The sequence below is a fragment of the Elephas maximus genome, chromosome 27 (assembly GCF_024166365.1).
Source record: "Elephas maximus indicus isolate mEleMax1 chromosome 27, mEleMax1 primary haplotype, whole genome shotgun sequence".
NCBI classification, from domain to species: Eukaryota; Metazoa; Chordata; class Mammalia; order Proboscidea; family Elephantidae; genus Elephas; species Elephas maximus.
The window spans coordinates 7,698,330-7,718,761 of record NC_064845.1 but is presented as its reverse complement, the minus strand read 5'-3'; the positions used below and the strand labels follow the sequence as shown (position 1 = coordinate 7,718,761).

General features: G+C 43.6%; 1 protein-coding gene across 2 annotated transcripts in view; it reads right to left on the bottom strand.

The window, feature by feature from the left end:
• Positions 1–20,432, bottom strand: part of OSBPL10 (oxysterol binding protein like 10) — a 324,062-nt gene that overhangs the window by 196,128 nt on the left and 107,502 nt on the right. For both annotated transcript variants that reach the window (XM_049871176.1, XM_049871175.1), the window contains exons 2-3: positions 10,923–11,098; positions 6,474–6,553 (exon numbers count right to left, since the gene is read on the bottom strand). In XM_049871176.1, the coding sequence (XP_049727133.1) occupies positions 6,474–6,553; positions 10,923–11,098 (256 nt within the window). The remainder of the gene's footprint in view (positions 1–6,473; positions 6,554–10,922; positions 11,099–20,432) is intronic.

Below are 20,432 nucleotides of genomic sequence, written 5' to 3'. Positions count from 1 at the left end.
CCTTACGGGGCAGAGTGGAACCGCCCCATAGGGTTTCCAAGGAGCAGATGGTGGACTTGAACTGCTGACCTTTTTGGTCAGTAGACAAGCTCTTAACCCCTGTGCCACGAGGGCTCCGATCAAACCACAGTATCTTCAGACCCCTTAGGCAGACAAAGATTCCTCAGTAACTCGTCTTCCTAAGTGACTGTTGTAGCCAGTCTTTGTTCTCGGGGAACACAGGTCAAGTGTAGGAGTCAGACAGGGAATCAGCTCTTTACAGCCCAACATAGTTAAGTTCAAGGATGGGGTCAGGCTTGGGCTCTGTGAGCTCCAAGGAAGGATGAGGGCTCAAGGAAGGCATCCACGGAAGGGGGGCTGCCTGCACTGACCACATCAAAAATGAACAGGTGTTAAAATGAGTATTTCCACATTGTAAACTACTTCAAATGCCTCAAGTATCTACATGGCCTTACTTGGTCTCCCCCATAGGTGAAAGAAATATGCTGGACTTTCTGTGTTGTTAGATGGGTGAAATAACAGTAAGGACATCCCTTTATTCCCTCAACTTCCCATCTGGATCTAAAGAACAGGACAAGGAATAAGAGATGTGAACTGGCAGAGGGGAAAGGGCAAGTAGTTGACTGGAAGATAAAGCCTAGGGGAGACCAGAGAAATAGTCTAAGGAACAGGTCCCCAACCAGACCCTCATACGGTCCTTTTAAAAGTGAAACAACCCAGACCCAAAGAATGGGTCTGTGGCCAAATCCTGCATTTATAGCCCATGCTCACAGAGGTGTAAGGTGCTCGCAAAAACAAATGCATGTGATTTCTATGCATACAACTGTACAGAAAAAAGACTGGAAGAATGGACCTCCAGATGATGTCATGTGATCTCTTTGTATTTACCCACACGGAAAAATGACTGGAAGGGTGTAGACTAAATGGTGTTGGGTGATGGATGGGATAGATAGATAGACTTGGGGGGATGGATAGAGGGGGGACAGGTGGAAGGTAGATAGATTTGGGGGGACGGGTGGAGGGGAGATGAATGGAAGGTGAAAGACACACACATAGAAAAAAAGGCTGGAAGAATGCATCCCCAAATGGTATCTTCATGGTATCTTCAGAGATTATGTCTAGGGGTGGGATTTAGGAAATTATGAGGAAGAAAACAAAAATATTACCCTATCTCCTGAATGTTCTACACTGTGATTAACTTTCAGTGGTGGTTAAGGCTTTGTGTCAGCTCCTCTAGGCTATGAGTCTCAGTGGTTTGGCAGACACTATGTAACCACCTTCCATTTTGTGATCTGATGTGAGCAGCCAGTCAGTTGAACGGGGAGTTTCCTTGGGGGTACGTCCAGCCTCCAGTATATAAATGGATGCTCTGGTAAAGCTCACTCTTATCACCTGTCCTCTGGCTCTTGGAACTGAGCCTGCAAAAGTCTCTGGCCTGCCGATTTTGGATTCACGAACCCCTGCAATGCTGTGAGCCAGAAGCAGCCTCCAGCCTGATGCCTGGTCTGCAGATTTTGAGCCTCTCAGCCCCTGCAACCACAGGTGAGCCAGTAGGAGTCTTTAGCCTGTCATCTGACCCACAGATCTGGGACTTGCCAGCCCCCACAACTGCATGGACCATTTCCTTGAAGTAAATTTCTCTCTACATATACACCATATTTTCACACAAAAAAAATGTGCCTTCTACGTTTACCAACATGCCCTCCGCCCATGAGGTATTTTCATAAGTGCTGCTATGCCAGTTTTTTTTTACATGTTGCTATTAAAAAATTAGCATAGCATGCTTTCAAAAATACCTCATGTGGGGAGGGCACAGTTGGCAAACAAAGGCAGGTGTGTGTCATTTGCATAAAAACATGGTATTTATATGGGTTTTAATTTTCTAAGTGCTGCTTTATTTAACAAATATCACAAATGGGTGGCTTTAACAAACAGAAATTTTCTCACAGTTTAGGAGGCTAAAAGTCTGAATTCAAGCCTCCCAGCTCTATGGGAAGGCTCTCTCTGTCAGCTGTGGAGGAAGGTCATTGTCTCTCGAGTTTCTGCTTCTGGGCCATGTTCATGTGGTTTGGGATCACTCTTTCCCATCTCTGCTTGCTTCATTTGCTCCTTTTATATCTGGTGAGACTCCAGCCACACCCTACGCTAATTCTACCTCATTAACATAACAAAGACAAGCCATTCCCAAATGGGCTTATAACCACGGGCATAGAGGTTAGGATTTACAACACATGGTTTTGGGGGACATAATTCACAACCGATTAATAATACTCTGTTGATTTTGGTCCTCTAGAGAACCCGGACTAAGACACTTTCATAATTAAAAAAAAAAACAGTGATACTTCCATTACGGAACAAAAGTCTTTCATAAGCTGTCAGCAGTGAATTCACAGTGTAAGACTCTGTTCACACTGGTGCTGGTGGGTGGGTGCTACTGGCCAGGAAGAAGCCAGGTGAGGCAGCAAGGAATTCTGAGCTCCATCGAGATTTTAAACCACTTCATCCCATCTCCTCACTGTCTGTTTTTGTTAGCTGCCATCAAGTCGGCTCTGACTCATGGTGACCGTATGTATAGCAGAATGAAATGGCTCCAGGTCCGAGGCCATCTCCAGGATCATGGGTATGTTTGAGTCCACTGTGCTGGCTATTGTCTCAGTCTATCTCATTGCATCAACCCATCAAGTTTCCCTTGCTTTTGACAGCCCTCTACCAAACATGAGGTCCTTTTGTAACGATTGGTCTTTCTGGATGACATATCCAAAACGAGCAAGCCGAAGTCACACCATCCTAACTTCTAAGGAGCACTCTGGTTGTACTTCTTCTAACACTGATTTACTTGTTCTTCTGAAAGTTCATGGTATATTCAGTATTCTTCACCAACACCACAGTTTGAATGCACCCATTCTTCGCTCTTCCTTTTTCATTATCCAGCTTTCCCATGTGTATGAGGTGATGGAAAAGACTATGGCTTGGGTCAGGAGCACCTTAGTCAAAGTGACGTCTTTGCTTTTAAAAGTTTTAAGCGATATGTCATTTGTTTACTGGGTGTAAAACAGACCTCATTAAACCTGACTTTTTTTTTTTTTTTTAAGGCAATAAATACCCTACCATCCTCTACAATGAAAAGGAAGGAATATTTTAATCTTCCAAAAGCAAAGCAACTTTAAGTTCTGAACAAAGAACAGTCCTTTACGCTGAATAAAGGTATCTTCAGGAACTACTCCTTCCTTGTTTTCCTCATTCACTTCTGAACTCGGGGAGCCTCACCAGGGACTGACAAGAGGCGGGTCTGGGTTTAGAAACCACTGCACTGGTTATCTTTAAAGCCCTTTTCAGCTCCAGAGTTCTCTCTTTGAGCCTGGTTATCCTGTAATTCTCACTAAAGTGAGACTGAATGATAGCACCATCTCATCTGCCTAGTATTTGTTCCAGGGAGCACTTGATTTTAAATAAAAAGGTTATAAAAAGTGAAATCTCAAGCCACTGTAGGGAGAATATTCTCTATAATGTACTGGGGAGGGATCTAGCTGGCTAAGGGAGAATGAGGAATACACAGTAATACGAGAAGGCCTCAGCTTAGCATGTATTCCTAATGACTATGGTACAAACTGAGCAGTAATCCTATAGCTAAATTGATATCAAGTTTATACTCACATTAAGTCTAACTTCATTCTCACTACTAACCTCAGCCCAAGCAGCCTTTGGCTTCACAGTGTATCTGCTGAATAACAAGGTCTGTTCACACATTTTTTTAATTATTATTTCTTATCACTGTAGCTATGTTACCAAGATAAAGATAGTTCATTTTTATTTTTATAAAATTAGAGGTGGTAGCAATCTCACCTCCAGTTCTCAGATAAGGAATCCTATAGGCCTGAACTTCTAAACCATTAATTATTTGGCCCTAATAAATTTAATAATTTTATTGGTATTCCCGAAACTAAATAGAGATTGTATCAGAAAATCAAATCCCTCAGAAATACTCATCAGGAGCTTTTCTCTTGCTTTCTCTCTAGTGAGTCATCAAAATACCAAAGCACTTAGAGCTGGTTCCCCTACCTCACTTCCTACTCCCAAAATAAAATTCTAGCTGAATCAATTATTTAAACATAATAAATTAAACTATAAAATCATGGGAGGAAAACGCTGAAGATTTTCATAATTTTGGAGCAGAGAAGTCCTTTCTAAACATAACATAAAATGAAAGTCAAAAATGGAAATATTCATAAATGTGACTACAAAACGTTAAATATTCTACATAGCAAGAAATCTATACAGACTCAAACTACAAGCGACCTACCAGAAAACATCTACCGTAGAGATGCCAGGCAAAGGACAAATGGCCTTCACATACATAGAACCAAAAAAAAAAAAAATAGAGCTACTACAAATCAGGAAAAACATGACCTCAATGGAACACTTAAGGATATAAATAGCAGTTCACATAAAACAAATAGAAGTGGCCACATAAACACCTAGGGACATACCCAGCCCCAGTCATGATTTCAGAGATGAAAGTAACAAGGTATCCATTTGTTACCTGTGAAACTCTCAAACCGTAAATGTTAATACTACCCACATTTAGCGAGAGAGGAAACAGCCTCACACACAGTATTGGTGGGATTACAAAAAAGGGCAATTCTTGAGGACAATTTAGCAATGTCTATGAAAATGGGCTTTGGGCTTAAACATACCCACGAGGCTGAGATGGTGCAGAACGAGGCGAGGTTTCGTTCTATAATAACATAAGGTTGCCATGCGTAGGCACCAACTCAACGGCATGTAACAACGTGAAAATTTAGAAGACGTATATCCTATGACACAGCCATTCCACTGGCATAAATCCATCCTACAGATAAACGCCTAGAGGTGCAAAAAGATGTACATATGGAGGTGCTTCTTACAGCATTAAACAAACCAACAGCGCACCAACAAAAAAAGGAAGCACCCTCCCTGTCCATCAGAGAGGACTGTTAAATAAAGCACTGACACCCATCCCTCCGAACACCATCTGGCCATCCTACAAAGACTGCAGCAGACCCATGTATCTGCAGTAGAGCCATGCTATCTCATAGTGAAAGATTGCCAAAATTTATTAACAGTGAAAAAAGTACCAAAAAGCACAACAGTGTACTTATCAATGACCCCATTTGTACAAATACAGATGTAGGTATAGGCAGAGATAGATACATAGGCGTACACACACTAAACTTTCTGACACATCCCTAAACATCCCCAGGAGGCCAGAGAAGAAACCATGACTGTGATTACCTCTAATGAGCACAAGTGCAATAGGACGGGACAGGTCCTTTTCATTTTATCCTCTTTTGTTGTGTTTTATAAAAATAAAGCAAAAAGATACATATAAAAGAGGAAGAAACCTGTCCTGCCTAGTTGTGTATACAATACTGATGGAAAGCCCAGAAGAACTATTAAATCCTGGAAAATAAAGGAGACCAGAAGGAAAAAAGCTTTAGAAGTAGAATCGTATCTACGGTTCCCCCAAGATTCAGCTTTAGCGCAAGTCAAGAGGGGTCCTGAGCAAGTCTCAGAAAGGGGTCAGCTCTATACCAAAAACAAACAATAAAACCAACTTCACTGTAAGAAACCAGTTCGAGTTGTATTCAAAGATGTAACAGAGGTCTAACTATGCAAGACACTTCACACAGCCCTGAGCGAGAAAGCAGACAGGCATAATATATGCAATCTTTAGCAAGTGAAGAGTCTTTCTACCAGATGCCAGAATGCAGAAAAAGACAGCAACTGGATACACTAACTAGATCTGAGCTAAGCATATCAATGGCATAGCCTTTTAAACCTTAATCGGCACCAATATTTATTGGCCTGGTTCAAATTATTCTGCCATGATTTGTTTTCATGATAGGAAACCATCCATGAGAATCCACGACAGCGCCTACCTCGTAATTCCCACACATCTAACGCGAGACGTCATACCGAATCCGGAGGAGAAAATAACTCATGCTTAGAAGCCAATTTTTTTTTTTTTTTAGAAGCCAAGTTACCCGAGAACGTTTTTACATGCTTAAAATTCAGGAGAGATCCCTGCAGAGTCCATCATCAATTTGGGGTCTCGATCGTATTTAACCATCAGTGACAACAGCTAGTCGTCGTGAACTGTCAGTCCTGCCTCCAGAATGAAATCATCTACTGCGACTTCTCAACAGACCACTTAACAGCTGCCTCCATGGACAGCATGGAAAGCAACCTACGTGTCTTTCTAGAATCTGTGTCTGTAGACTCTCTGCTTGCCTCTGTGTTCTACCTACAAGAGAATCCAACTACTTTTCCTGGCTTTAAATTTAAACACGGCAGGACAGGTATGAATTCCACTGCAGGGATAATTTAGAAGGTAACATGAAAAACCATTTTCCCCAAAGGAACCAAGCACTGTGGCTGGAACGGTAGCCATCCGTGTTATTCAAGAACCTCCCGGCTGCCCTGTTGCTACTTACCTTAGAATGCGTTTCCATGTGGTACTTGGCACAAGCTCGAAGCTGAGTCACCCAAAACTGCTTCTCTTTTGCGTCGGCAGCTAAAACAGAGAAAGCGATGCTTGCAGAGTTGTTCCAAAACACGCACAATCTATTTCTACGCCCACCTTAGCGGATGAGGGGCCCGGGGAGCCAGGGGGAGCCAGGGGTAAAGGCAAAGCAAATGCAGATGCTGATATACTCAGCCAGCCTGTACTTACACCAAAAAACAAATCACACTAAATCTCAACAGAAAATTCTCTCTTGAACCACGCTAAAAAATGTATTCTGAAAACATCCCCCAAAATGATCTTACAACCAAACAGTAATTTAGCTTAACTAGTTTAAAAAAAAAAAAAAAGCCTGCCTTGAGCATTTCGCTCTTTTTAAGAACTATCTGGGATCAAACTGACAACGACAACGGCAACTCAAAAGATTAGGCAGAACCTCAGGGGGCAGTGAGTTTATGTTCATGGGGGAGGAACAACTCAGAAAAGGAGGGTGAGGATGGTTGTGCAGCCTGAAGTGTGTCATCAGTGTCTCTAAATCGTAGGTGTAGAAAACTGTCGAATTGCTCTATGTTTTACTGTGTATATTCTCAAGAACAACAAGATAAATAAAATTTAGGAAGCAAAACAACGAAGAATAGGCAACAGATCCTACGTGGCTCCATGGCCTAAACTACTTCCTATCCATCCCTTTATAGAAAAGGGTTTACTGACCACTGATACAGAATGTACACTTTTGTGTATGGTTTCTTCGCTCAGCCAGACTACGTCCCGATTGAGACTAATAAAGGTTCTTAAACACAGGGGGAAAAATGTATTCTAAAATGTCTGTTATAAAGTAATTTTGCCTTTTTTTTTTTTTTAACCTCCTCTGAAAAACTCGTTTCTACTGTTAAATAGGCAGCTGCGAAGGGAAAACATGATTATTTTTAAACGCCTCTACCTTAGGTGTTTAATATCAGTAACAAAGCAGTTTTTCACGGCCTTTTGTTATCTACCAGGCTTGTACCGTGGAGTTTAGTATCATTTACCAAATAAGCACTGGGTTGAATTACCATTTTAATATGTGTTCTCAAGGATTCATATCGTGATTGGACAGAATTAAGGTGCCAAACACTGCCTCAGAGATCCTCAAATTTCCCCCACGGAGACACTGAAGATCAAGTCAATTACACAGTCATATTCTTCCATCTGTGTTCCATCACTCGAACAGTAGTTATTAAAATTATTCTCTTAAAATAATCACATGGACGCAGCACATTCTAACAAAATCTAAAGCACCAATTTAACTATTAACTGCATAAATGTTGACTATGCAAAAAAAAAAAAAGCCCACATACAGAATGACCCCTGGAAATCCTGACTGTTGACAAAAATGGGTCTAAATGTTATTAGTAAATAAAACCCAACTTCAGCTTGAACCTTCAGGTGAAGAAAAAACCAAAAACCCCGCTGCCATCACATTGATTCCCACTCACGGCAGCCCTATAGGACAGAGAACTGTCCCCATACGGTGTCCGAGGAGCGACAAGTAGATCTGAACTGCTGACCTTTTGGTTGGCAGCCAAATACTTAACCACTGCGCCACTAGGGCTCCTCGGGTGAAGAGATCTAGCACTAAAAATAGGATATTCTTCAGCTCAGTCCCATTTAGGGCGTGAAGACGGTCCTTCCAAAACCAGAATGGCTGGTCCATCAGGAGGCCTGGGGCACAAAATTGGTAAATATAGAATAAGACCAGGTGAACCCAACTTCCAAAGACAGATAAAGCGTTCTGCAAGAAGTAGGGCCTTTATTTCCTTAAGAAACTTAAAGAATTGCCAATTTGTGGCAGTACTATCCAGAAGTCTGGACCCAGACATGTTCACCAAAGCTGTGTTTCTCATGACATCACAAGGGAACTCTCCTCGAAGGCATCACACTGAAGGAATCTGGGGACACGTAGGTAAGATGGGAAATGAAAAAATTTAACGCCCAGCTCCTTGTCGGATGGCCTGAGGACTTGTTCTAAATACATACCAACGTATCCTGCGGTTTTTTTTTTTTTTGTAGTTGATGAAGTTTAAGCCAAATTCAGCTCTTGTGATTATTTCACACAGATAATAAAATTCTAATAACCTGTTGCCATGGAGTCGATTCCAACTTGCAGAGACACTAACGGACAGAGTACAGCTGCCCCATAGGGTTTCCAAGGAGCAGCTGGTGGATTTGAACTACCAACCTTCTGGTTAGCAGCCGAGCTCTTAACCACTGCGCCACCATGGTTGCAAAGTAGTTGCTATTAAAATTATCCTTAAAAAAACAAAAACCTGGGGTTTAATCATCCAGAGAATAACAACTCAAAGGCAAAATGAGATGCCTCGGTTGTCTTATTAGTTGGATTTTTCTTTTGAATGGAGTGGGTTTTGGTGGGTTTTATGTCATTTTATGAAAACCCTGGTGGTGTAGTGGTTAAGAGCTATAGCTGCTACCCAAAAGGTCAGCAGTTCGAATACACCAGGCACTCCTTGGAAACCATATGGAGCAGTTCTACTGTCTTATAAGGTCGCTATGAGCTAGAATCGACTCGACAGCAATGGGTAATAGGTTTTATGTCATTTTATAAACCACAGGCAGGGATAAAAAAAAAAAGTGTCATTTAGTTTTTCACCTGCTGTTGTTTCTGATCTGATGATTTATTAAGCAGTAAGCAGCAAGGCAAAGCCCAGCGCTACATAAACATCAACGGTGGGAGAGTGCGCTGCATGAATCTAACCAAGACAGCAGGAATCTTAGCACGTTTTCCCAAAACCCAAAAAACTTTCTCCAACCGTGTGCATTTTTATTTCATAGGTTTTTGGATTGTTTTTTATAGATTCTAAAATATGACTTGTATATAGACTTAAAAAAAAATTAGTTGGTTCCATCTCTTTCTTATGGGTTTGTGCTATTGTATATAAAGTTTGCGGCTAGAACGTTGAGAATTAGACCAAGAGATGAGGAATCTAGGCCTTCAGTCTGGCTTTGCAGAAACTGCCTGTCATGGTCAGCTCCCCCGTTATTGAAGAGAGATAATACAGACCTTTTTCTTGTGCAAAACCCTGGTGGCATAGTGGTTAAGCGCTATGGCTGCTAACCAAAGGGTTGGCAGTTTGAATCCGCCAGGCACTCCTTGGAAATTTTATGGGGCAGTTCTACTCTGTCCCATAGGGTCTCTATGAGTCAGAATTGACTTGACGGTAGTGGGCTTTTTTTTTTTTTTTTAGTTTCTTTGTGCTGTAGCTTTACTTGAGCAGAGAAAAACATTATATACAAAAAGGCAGAATAACTAAGCACCCCCCAAAGCTTAATACATACCACCTTTCCACAGACCTTAAATAATATTAAGTATGCATGTGTGTGCACACTTGGACTTTTGTTAGTCTGTTGCTGTTTTGTTTTGTTTATTATTAGAAGAAAACTGACAGTGGAATCATGACAATGCAACCATAACAGAATCCTGGTAGAATGATCTAGTGATCAAATTATACTGCTACAGTCAAGTCTGGCATCTCTGAAAACCTGTGCGGTGGATCTGCCTTAGGGGATCTACCAGTTGCCATCAAGTCAACTCCAACTCATGATGACCCCACGTGTGTCAGAGTAGAACTGTGCTCCATAGAGTTTAATGGCTGATTTTCCAGGAGATTGCCAGGCGTTTCTCCCAAGGCACTTCTGGGTGGACTTGAACTGCCAACCTTTTGGTTAGCAGCCATTTGAACCACCCTCTAGGGTCGATATGAGTCAGAATCGGACTCGACAGCAGTGGGTTTTGGGGCCCCTATTACGACTGAATGCTGGGCTCCCTCAAGAACCACCTTTACTGCCAAGAATGCTGAGCACACCTCAAATTCAAGAAACAAAGAGAATGGGAGAGAGCATACAAAGAAAGATTAACTCAACAACAGTTGCCTCAACAGGCTGCGATATTACAATGGATTGAAAGAAACTTCAGTGAAAACAATTCTAGAGCAAATGGGGCTCTTTACCAAGAGATAGTTCTAGGGAGACTTCAGGAGAGGACTATGACCTTAAAAGCTCCCCTTATCCTCAAACCACAGCCCCTCCCCCCCACCTCGGGGGCACTGCTGGGAAGATTCATACCGCAAAGTCAAAGGAAATACATACTGAGCTAATAGAAAAAGTCTGCAAACATTCTGAGGCTCTGCTGGCTTTGAAATCCCTCACCTTTTCTTTGTCCTTAATTCCTCAGTTAATTAGGACAACCCATTTCTAATGTCAGCTCCATCTCCCCGCCCTAGGGGTAAGACAGGAGTCTGTCTACACAGAGCCCCAGAACACAGCAAACTCGTAAAGGTGGTTAACATCCCCACCCCCATCATCACCATGGCAGCTATGAATGGAGCCCATGAGGCCTGTCTGCAAAGTTCTCAGAAGATCCTACCTCTCAGTTTATACATCTCTCCGTTGGCAGAGTACACGACTAACATGTGGGGAGCTTCGTCACTCAGGGACACGATGGCTCCAGCCAAGGACAGGGCTCCCCGCGGTTTCTGGTGTTTGCTTTGCTCATTTACAAAATACTGCAGGATGCCAGCCTCGAAGTCCAGCACAAAGTACCTGTGCAGAGAGAGAGACCACAGTGCATCATTTTCTCCCCCAGCCCATTCCGAGAGAGAGAAGCCACAGTGCATCATTTTTCTCCCCCAGCCCATTCCGCACACCCAAGCGGAAAAACAAAGCAATCCTTATTCAACACCAGGCTCCGAATCCATGGAGCTGGAAAACAAAATCCCTCCCGGGTGCCCCTCGGAAGTCAGCCCAGCCCATGAGCAGGGGGAGAGCACTTTGATTCTTAAACAAGAATGGCATTTGTAACAGGCTACTGCGGGCAATGCTGGTCCACTCAGACTCGGTGCAATGTCCACTACTCCTCCCAGCGCCCACAGATGTCACATTCAACCTCAGGATGGCAACGGATGGCTTCTCGTCACGATTTCCATGACTTCACAGAACAGCTAGTGAGGTCGTTTTATACCCAGGTAGCACAGGTGCTGAGGAGCCTTGGCACTTGGCTAATCTCAGGGGCTCCAGTCAGCTCTCTGCTTCCCGGGTATCGCTCTGTGAGAATCCTACAGTACTTATGCAACCACCTGGGCATGTGCCAGTAAGTTCTTTCATAATTTTCCGCAACAAACAGGCAAGAATTCCCTCTGTGCTCTAGGAGGTTGAAATGCCATAGATTATAGGTAACAGAAGGGAAACTGCAAGTCACCTATCATTCAACGAATCTTCCTCGCCAAATATCTGGCCTGTCTACATTCTCAGTCTATCAACTAGGAAGTAGTCAACACAACTCCCCCTTCACGCCAGGATAAAAATTCTACTTCTTCCTGTGGCCTTGAGGCCAAGCACCTCTTCAGGCTCTCCAGCCTTCTCACTTTCTGTTCCACCCACACTGGCATCCTATTCCTCACCTACTCTTCCCTCATTCTCAAGATGCCTCTCACCACAGGACCTTTGCATGTGCTCTTTGCCCCATCTGAAGCAGCTACTCAAAGCGTGGTCCACAAACTGTTACCAGTCCATTACGGGCTTTTGAAAAGTTTTCCTGCAATTTGGCTTCACCTCAACATCCAACATGGCCAGGGGAGTCGTTTCATGAAGTAGCTCAGATATCAAACACGACTACACACACAAGCTACATGCTGGTTGTAACTCGACCACAGTGCAATGAAAAATAAAGGCAAGCCCTTCACCACTGACAGCTGGAGAAATACTTGCCCAGAATGCAAGTCCCTCTGCCTAGAATACAGCTCCCTCCTCTTCTCGCCTAGTTACCTTCTCAGCCTTCAGGAACAGCTCAAGTGTCAACCCTGTGAAAAAGTCCCTCCCAATCAGGTCAAATATTCTTCCTACTCTCTCTCTCTCAGCACCTTGAACATCTTCATGGGACTGGTCCCAGTGGGAGAGCCTACATTTGTGGGATTACCTATTTCAATGTCTATTTTCCCACGAGACACTACGTTCCTTGGAGGCAGGACGCCTCCCCCCTCCCCGCCCCCGCCCCACCCTGCCCAGCACAGTGCCTGACACTTTACTGATACTCGGCTAACATCTGTTAAATGAATAAAGGAAAACAGCCCTCCATAGTTCCCAATGCGGGCAGCGAGACTCCTGGATGACTACGGTGAACTCAGAGCCACTGTAAACTATATACCACGTTTTTGAGGAACACACAGCAACATTCAGCATCAGTCAGATACCGTCCACACTAACCGTGGTCCTCACAGTTTCAACATTAGATTGGGCGACACTGCTTTCCACAGAATCACATCTTGGCAAAGCTGGGTTTTCAGCCACTGCTGTGATAAAAAGCAAGTTTCACTGTGGCCCAGGACCAGAGAGTATGTCTAATCTGAATCCAAGGACTGAGAAGCTGTGCAACCCCCCATAGATATACACACCCCATTAATAAGTCAATGTGTTTTTTAAGAAAAAATTGTTTTTCAATTTGTGTATTATTTTTCTCAAATGGCTACTGAGTTGTTAGGACATAAATACTTAGGAAGTTGTTTGGACCTAACTAATAAGTAAAACTATTAGCTATTTCTTTTAGCCTAGAGGCATCATGAACCAAAAAATTTTGGGTCCCTCCAACCTAACAAACCAAAAAAAAACCAAACCCAGTGCCGTCGAGTTGATTCTGACTCATAGCGACCCTATAGGACAGAGTAGAACTGCCCCATAGAATTTCCAAGGAGCGCCTGGTGGATTCGAACTGCCGACCCTTTGGTTAGCGGCCATAGCGCTTAACCACTACGCCACCAGGGTTTCCGAACGACATTAAATCAGCTGCCAACATATCAATTCCAACTCGTGGCAGCCCCATGTATGTCAGAGTAAACCTGTGCTCCATAGGGTTTTCAATGGGTGGTTTTTACAAGTAGATTACCAGGCCCTTCTTCTGAGAAGCCTTTTGGTTAGCAGCTGAGCACATTAGCTCTTTGCACCACCCAGCAACTGCAATAGACAGACATTATCACCCCCATTTTACTGATTATCCTGCGACTCCAACCTGCCCAGGGTGATACCTCTCAATATCATGTGAGTCTAAGCCCAGCTCATCTGCATTCAATGGCCAGGCTTGTCCACTCTAGCAATCCCTAACTCCCCTTTGATTCTCACTCGAGTCCTCCCTCAAGTGAGGAGGCCGCATCACTTTCTCCTTGTCACCTGTCCTGTACCTACACGTGTACTTTATTCTCCAAACCTTCCTGCTCCATCCAAGTCACGTGATTCCCACGTGCTAACACAGCTGAAAGCTCCTTTGCGGGGCAGCAACCCTGTCCCGCGGATCAAGGTGCACTCATCTCAGTAGCACGTGACTGTGCTCTTCCACTTTTAATGAATTATGTTCATCATTTCACACGGCCTGGCCAAGGCTAATTCACCCCTCTCCTTCCCTCCTGTCTTGAGTCACTATAATCAAGACACTTCTGGTTCTCAGGATCAAAACCAAAACACCAGTTACCACGACGTGGACTCTGACTCATCACAACGCCAGGTGTGTCAGAGTAGAACGGTGCTCCACAGGGTTTTCGCTGACTGTCCAGCAGCAGATCAACAGGACTTTCTTCTAAAGCGTATCTTGGTAGACTTGAACTGCCAACCTTTCCGTTACCATGTTAAGTATTTACACCACTCAGGGATTTCTCATGAGTGACACAGATAAATCAAGACACAGAGATGTGTCAGAGACCAGGGTATTGAGAGTGTGGTCCCTGGCCCGGCCATATCAACATCACCTGGGAACTTGTTAGAAGTGTACATTCTTGAGCCCCACCCCAGACTTGTTCAATTAGAAATTCTAGGGGAAGGACCCAGGAAACTGTGTTAACAAAGCCCTCTAGGTTGTGGCCATTTGACAGAGCCAGCAAAATGTAAGGAGAACTAACGCAGGCCTAGCCCATAAAACAGTCTCATACATACACACAGAAACAGACAGAGAGACTAGAATGCAGATAACCTGCAGGGCTTCGAGAGCCCTATGATGGATACAGCAAAGACACAAGGGGGAAGAAACCGGGGTCCCGGCATCACCTCCTGGAAGAGAGTCGCCTTCCAAGGAACACCCACATCACACTGCTCATAAATGAGAAACTTTTGTTTAATCAGCCCACTAAGACTGAGATCTATCATTGTAGCTAGGCTTACCTGGACTAATTCAAGAAAAATCTGTTTTATTTTCATATCCTTCTACTTGAAATTTGCTCCTACCTCTAAACCCACTCCCCCCGCCACCCACAAAAAAAAAAAAAAAAAAAACCCAAACCCGTGGCCATGCAGTCAATTCTGACTCATAGCAACCCTACGGGACAGAGTAGAACTGCCACATACGGTAGGGTGGATTCAAACTGCTGACCTTTTGGTTAGCAGCCAGACGCTTAACCGCTGCGCCACCAGGGCTCCCCTGCCTCTAAGTGGTGCAAAAACTAAATTCAAGAAAAGAACCAGGATGACATCTAACCTGCCAATGGTCGATTAAAGTGCCTGCCCGGACTTTTCTCTCCACACCTTTCACCTTGACCTACATCATTTCAGATCCCTGGACTACAGGTCTGCAGACACTGCTCCTGGCCAGTCAGAGCGCTCACAGCAATGAGCCTTACTAGTGTAGGAAAGGGATACAAGGTAACACAGTGTATGTACTGTGTCTGCACACACAGAGGTGGAGACACCACACTCAGTGTTCACAGGCAGACCATTTCTACACTGGGGAAGTAGGAAAGTAAGGCGTCATCCGAACTGGCTTCAAGGACAAGGCATGAGCAACCTGCCCTCAACTTCCTCAATTTCTCCATCTACCGTACGCATTTGGTTGGAATGGTGAAAGGGCTTGGGGTCTTCCTGCTAACTGCTTCCACCGACCTATCAACTGCCATCCTGTCACCCCACCCTCTCCCCCAGGGGCCACTTCCCAAATGGCACCCCATTCAAACAAATAACTAAGTATCTGCAGAGGACATTATTCAGAAGCTGGTACAAAGAAATGAAGTGAATGCCGTTTATTTTTTCAGTAAGGGTGGCAGAACGGCCGACTGATGTCACACTGCAGGATACGGGGACACAGTGATTCTCATAGTCCCTAGTTCAAACTGACGTCTTACTTCTAACCTCCTGCCTCTGATGGAAAAACAAACATGTTTTCACTGCTTCCTAAAATAGTTCAAATGCAAATGCACAGGTTTGAATCCCATGGACTAAGGAAGGTCATCAATAATTCACTCCTCTGCTAAAGGCAGTTAAAAATGCAATCGTATTTGGAAAGGGGTGATGGGAGAACGATTAAAAATGGCACCAAAGCACAGCATTCTTTCAGGATGGCCTCTGAAAGCCAAGTGAGTGTGTGTCACATACAGCTAATAGCTGTCCATAAGGCATTAAGAGGGGCAATTCCTGGGGTCATATCCCCTGGGAGGAAAGAAATTAAACTGGGTTTCCTGCAGCATCACGGCTCTGTCCGGTGCTGCTGGTTGGTGCCTGCAGCTACATCTGAAAGTCATGGCTTTCACTCTACGTATTTCTCTGTTGGGCTTCATTAAACCAAGTGAAATTGCTAGATACAATCCTCAAATATTCTTAAAGGTCTTCCCTTCTAAAGAAATGAGTAAGACAAACTTAATTACTGCTTAAAAAAAAAGAAAAGCATCTTTGAGCTTAAGTGTGCAACTAGACTGACGTATGAACTTGACTGATGTATGAACTTAACTGTATCCAGAGAGCTTATCTGCTACATTAACAAGAGTGTGCTGGGGGAGAAAGAATGAGGAAATCAAACAAAGCTGTGAAGAAGGCCATCTGAACTCGCATCGAGCTGACTCTCGCTCAGAGCAACCCCATGTTTGTCGGAGCAGAGGCTGCTCCATAGGTTTGCGATGACTGATCTTTCAGAAGTAAATCACCAGGCGTTTCTTCCGAGGTGCCTCTGCATGGACTCAAATGACTAGTCTTTCAGTTAGCAGCTGAGTGTGCTAACCATTGTCTACCCAGGAATCCCTTCTTGGTGGTGGCCTTGCCCATTTTCAAAGCTGGGAGCCATGGTAGTCACCAGGCCCCTTCCTGGAAGGGCTGAGGACAAGCCATTGTCTACTTACATCCTTCAGACAAACCCTACTGCTTTAGAAACAAACACAAATGCACACACACACGCTCACATACTTATATGTGCTCACATACATGCACACACCAACACACTCGTGTGCGCTCACACACACACAGCAGATGACCTTACCTACTCCTTATGTTTCCTAAGTCTTGCATCTCTGATGAGTTGTTTTCTTTGCACCTGTGGCTCTTTAATTCCCACCCCCGTCTGCCTGACACAGGTTAAGGTTCGACTTCAGGATCCACAAGTTGAAAAACACATTTTTACTTTGAAGGGAGGAACCAAATGGGGTCTAGGAACACACCACGAGCCACCAGCCCAACTTTGTAGGAAGAGAAATACAAAGGAGACAAATGGGGGAGGAGGAGGCGCTCGTTACGGACCGGCAGAAGTTACGATTCCAGCTACAGGAGAACTACGAAGGAAAAAAAAAATGGAATGAAAAAATCCTCCTTTGAAGAGGAGCTTTGCTAGACAGGCTGGTACTAACAAAAAGCTAAATCATTTCATCTGATTTTAAAAGTGAAAATTAAAAATGACAAGAATAAAGGGCCTGGGAAAACGCTGTCACCCGTTCTTTGATGACCAAGCAGAATGCCTCTCAGACCCAGTTCCCAAGAGGTTTCAGGACCTCCTGATATCCCTCGTGATCCCCAGCACCGCCGTCTTCACACCAGGTGTCGGACCAGAGCCATGGGCATCGCTTGCTGACCCAAGCCCACCATCCCCCAAGGGAGGGACGAAAGCCAAGCTCTTGGCTGGCCTGCAGCCTCAGTGGCAGGTGTCCTTCCTGCTGAGCTCTGCCTCACCTTCCCCTGAGAAGCACCTGCTCCAAACTGCTGGGCTGCATCTTGCCAAGCTTTAGTCCAGGCCCCCAACCTACCAGCTCGGCCTCTGCTCAGGGCTCCACGCCTCACCTTGACCTGACAATGACAGCAGTGACCTTGTCCTTCACCCTGTCTTCCCCTTCACCAGGTTGGATTATCTGCTGCCTGACTCTTCCAGAATCACAGCTCCACGCCCCCACCAACACACCAAAATGGCACAGACACTTGGCATTCTCTCCCTTCAGCACCATCTCTTCCTCCTGCGTCCACCTTCCAGGCCTTAAGCGGCACAGACTCAATGCCCCACTGAGCAATCTGATGGTTGAGGTTTTCAATTCCCTTCCACCCACAAACCCTGAAAAATCATTTCTGAGATCTAGAAGCACTGTTTCTAGAATCACCGTGTTTCTAAAACTTTCAATCTACTGCTTACTAGAAAAAAAGCAAAATCCCATATATGAAGTGAGAAGAATATAAAACTGTGGGTGTATTTTCCTAAGTTTACCTTATAGTCTTCGAAATTAATATAATCTAGTTATCATATATTAAATTCTTTCCATCTCTGGAGATCCATGTATTTAAGCTCTCCAAAGTTACCTCTTTGGATCTACCAGGCTCACATAAGAAAACGTCTACACATCCCCAGGTGGGACTTGTAAATCCTTGATCCTTGATCCTTGCGGTCTCGTCACCTCCAACTAGTTCATACTCAACTCTTAGAGTGTCCACCTGGCCTGGGAGAGGAGGATAAATGTTCCAAAATTTCTCTTATGATAAACCCTCCCTGAGAGAAGATGCTGGATCCTACAGAAAAAACCCTGGAGCCCTGGCGGCACAGTGGTTAAGAGCTTGGCTGCTAACCAGATCTGGCAGTTCAAATCCACCAGCTGCTCCTTGGAAACCCTATAGAGTCACTATGAGTTGACTCCATGGCACCTAACAACAATAGACAAAACCTTACAAACAGGTTTCAAGACAAAACACCTGGAGGCAACTTCAAGCCTAGCCAAGCTTTAAAGTCTGGAATTCTGTTCTTGGAATGCTATCAATCGCTGGATAAATGCAGTGGCCTTCTTAAAGCCATTGTGATCCTACTACTCAACTAGTGGCCAGTGATTTCCACCACCATTACCTTCAGTTTCCAAAACCACCAAGAGACAAAGACTTCAACACAGTCCAGGAAACACTAAGTTATCAAAGGGGCTTAAGGCTCCTCACCAAGCTGGGGACAAATATATTCAAGTACATAAAAATGTCATTAGAACACAATCCAATCTAAACATACTCAGACATGCAATGCAGCAAGTTGAATCTAAACTATATCAAGAAAAACTATATGTGACCCAGTCTATAGTATAAGCATTATGCTTATTTACGGACATCTTGAAAGATATAAACTCAACCATTAATAAAGTAATTATTAATATTTAGCATTTTCTCTGTGCCATGAGTTGTGTGCCTTGCACATATAATTCACACATCACAGCAGTCCTAGAATTAGACACGATGGTAACTTCTACAGAAGAAAAACTTGAAATGCAGAATAGTTAGTAACTTAACCAAGATCTTACAGAGAAGAAATAACCCAGGTAATCTGGTTCTGGAGCCCTGGTAGTGCTGTGGTTAAGAGCACGGCTGCTAACCAAAAGGTCGGCAGTCCAAATCCACCCACTGCTCTTTGGAAACCCTATGGGGGTAGTTCTACTCTGTCCTACAAAGCTGCTATGAGTCAGAATTCACTCGATGGCAACAGGTTTGTTTTTTTTTTTCCTTAATATCTGGCTCTAAACCAATGAGATATTGTGTACTGATTAAAATACAAGTTTCAGTGAAAAGAACAGCTGAAATTCATATGCCCTCAACAACACAAGGTCAAATATAAATAAAGCAAAAACTAACAAAATACAGGAAAAAAACACAATCACACTGGAGGCTTTCAGAATCCCCCTATTGCCCAAATTTGACAGATGTGGAGAAAACTAAGAATATACAGATTCAAAACAATGTAATCACAGGCTTTACTTAAGAGTTTACAAATTATAAACCCCCATGAAGAATATGACTTTTTAGAATGTGCACTCAACATTTTCCAAAATTCTGGCTAAAAAAAAGATCCAATACCAAAAAAGCAGAACTCTTACAGGTTATATTCTTTAACTACATCTCATGGCAAAATACAAAAGTGGTATGCTAAAGGCTGACATTTAAAATAAATAAGTGCAAAGAGAAAATGTGGGTATTTTTCAACTGTCCTAGTAGGAAGACATGACAAGGGAAGCAAATCCATAAAGCACTGACACATTTCTAAATAAAAAATATAAAAGTATCTCTAAAGCAAAAAATAAAGAACATTAAAAGCCAATATAGTTTTTAAAAGATTGAAGTCTTGCTTTCTAAAATCAGTGCTTCTTTTAAGAGTTTGATCCAGCTACTTCCTGCTTCTGAAATCAGTTGGGATCTGCTTAAAAATGTGGGTTCCTGAGTCCCAGCTGACACCTAGAGAAATTGGAATCCTTGTGGGTGAGGTCAGGAAATCAGGAATGTGAAATTTCAAGACGTTGTTTAAGTGATTCTGAAGCCCTCTAAAGTACGAAAGCCACTGCAAAATCGGAATCCAGATTAGACGGGACACCACTGGTTACCTTTTTCTTCTCTGTTGTGCTTTCCCCCAATCATTCATTCAACATCTGAGCACACACAGACCCCTATAATGACCCGGTTTATTTAAACATTGTTCAGTGCCAACAGGTAGGCTCTGACTCATGTGACCCTATGTACGACAGAACGAAGCACTGTAAACGCCAGCCGGCCTCATTTTGTCTAGGTCTGAAACAGCCAACACCCAGCTCCTAATTCATGATAGCCCACGTGCTGCTTTTCTTGATTCTCTCGCTTCCGGAAGTCATTTTTTGAGAAAGGTTTTAAAGAAACATTACAAAATCACTTGCCAAGGAGTTCA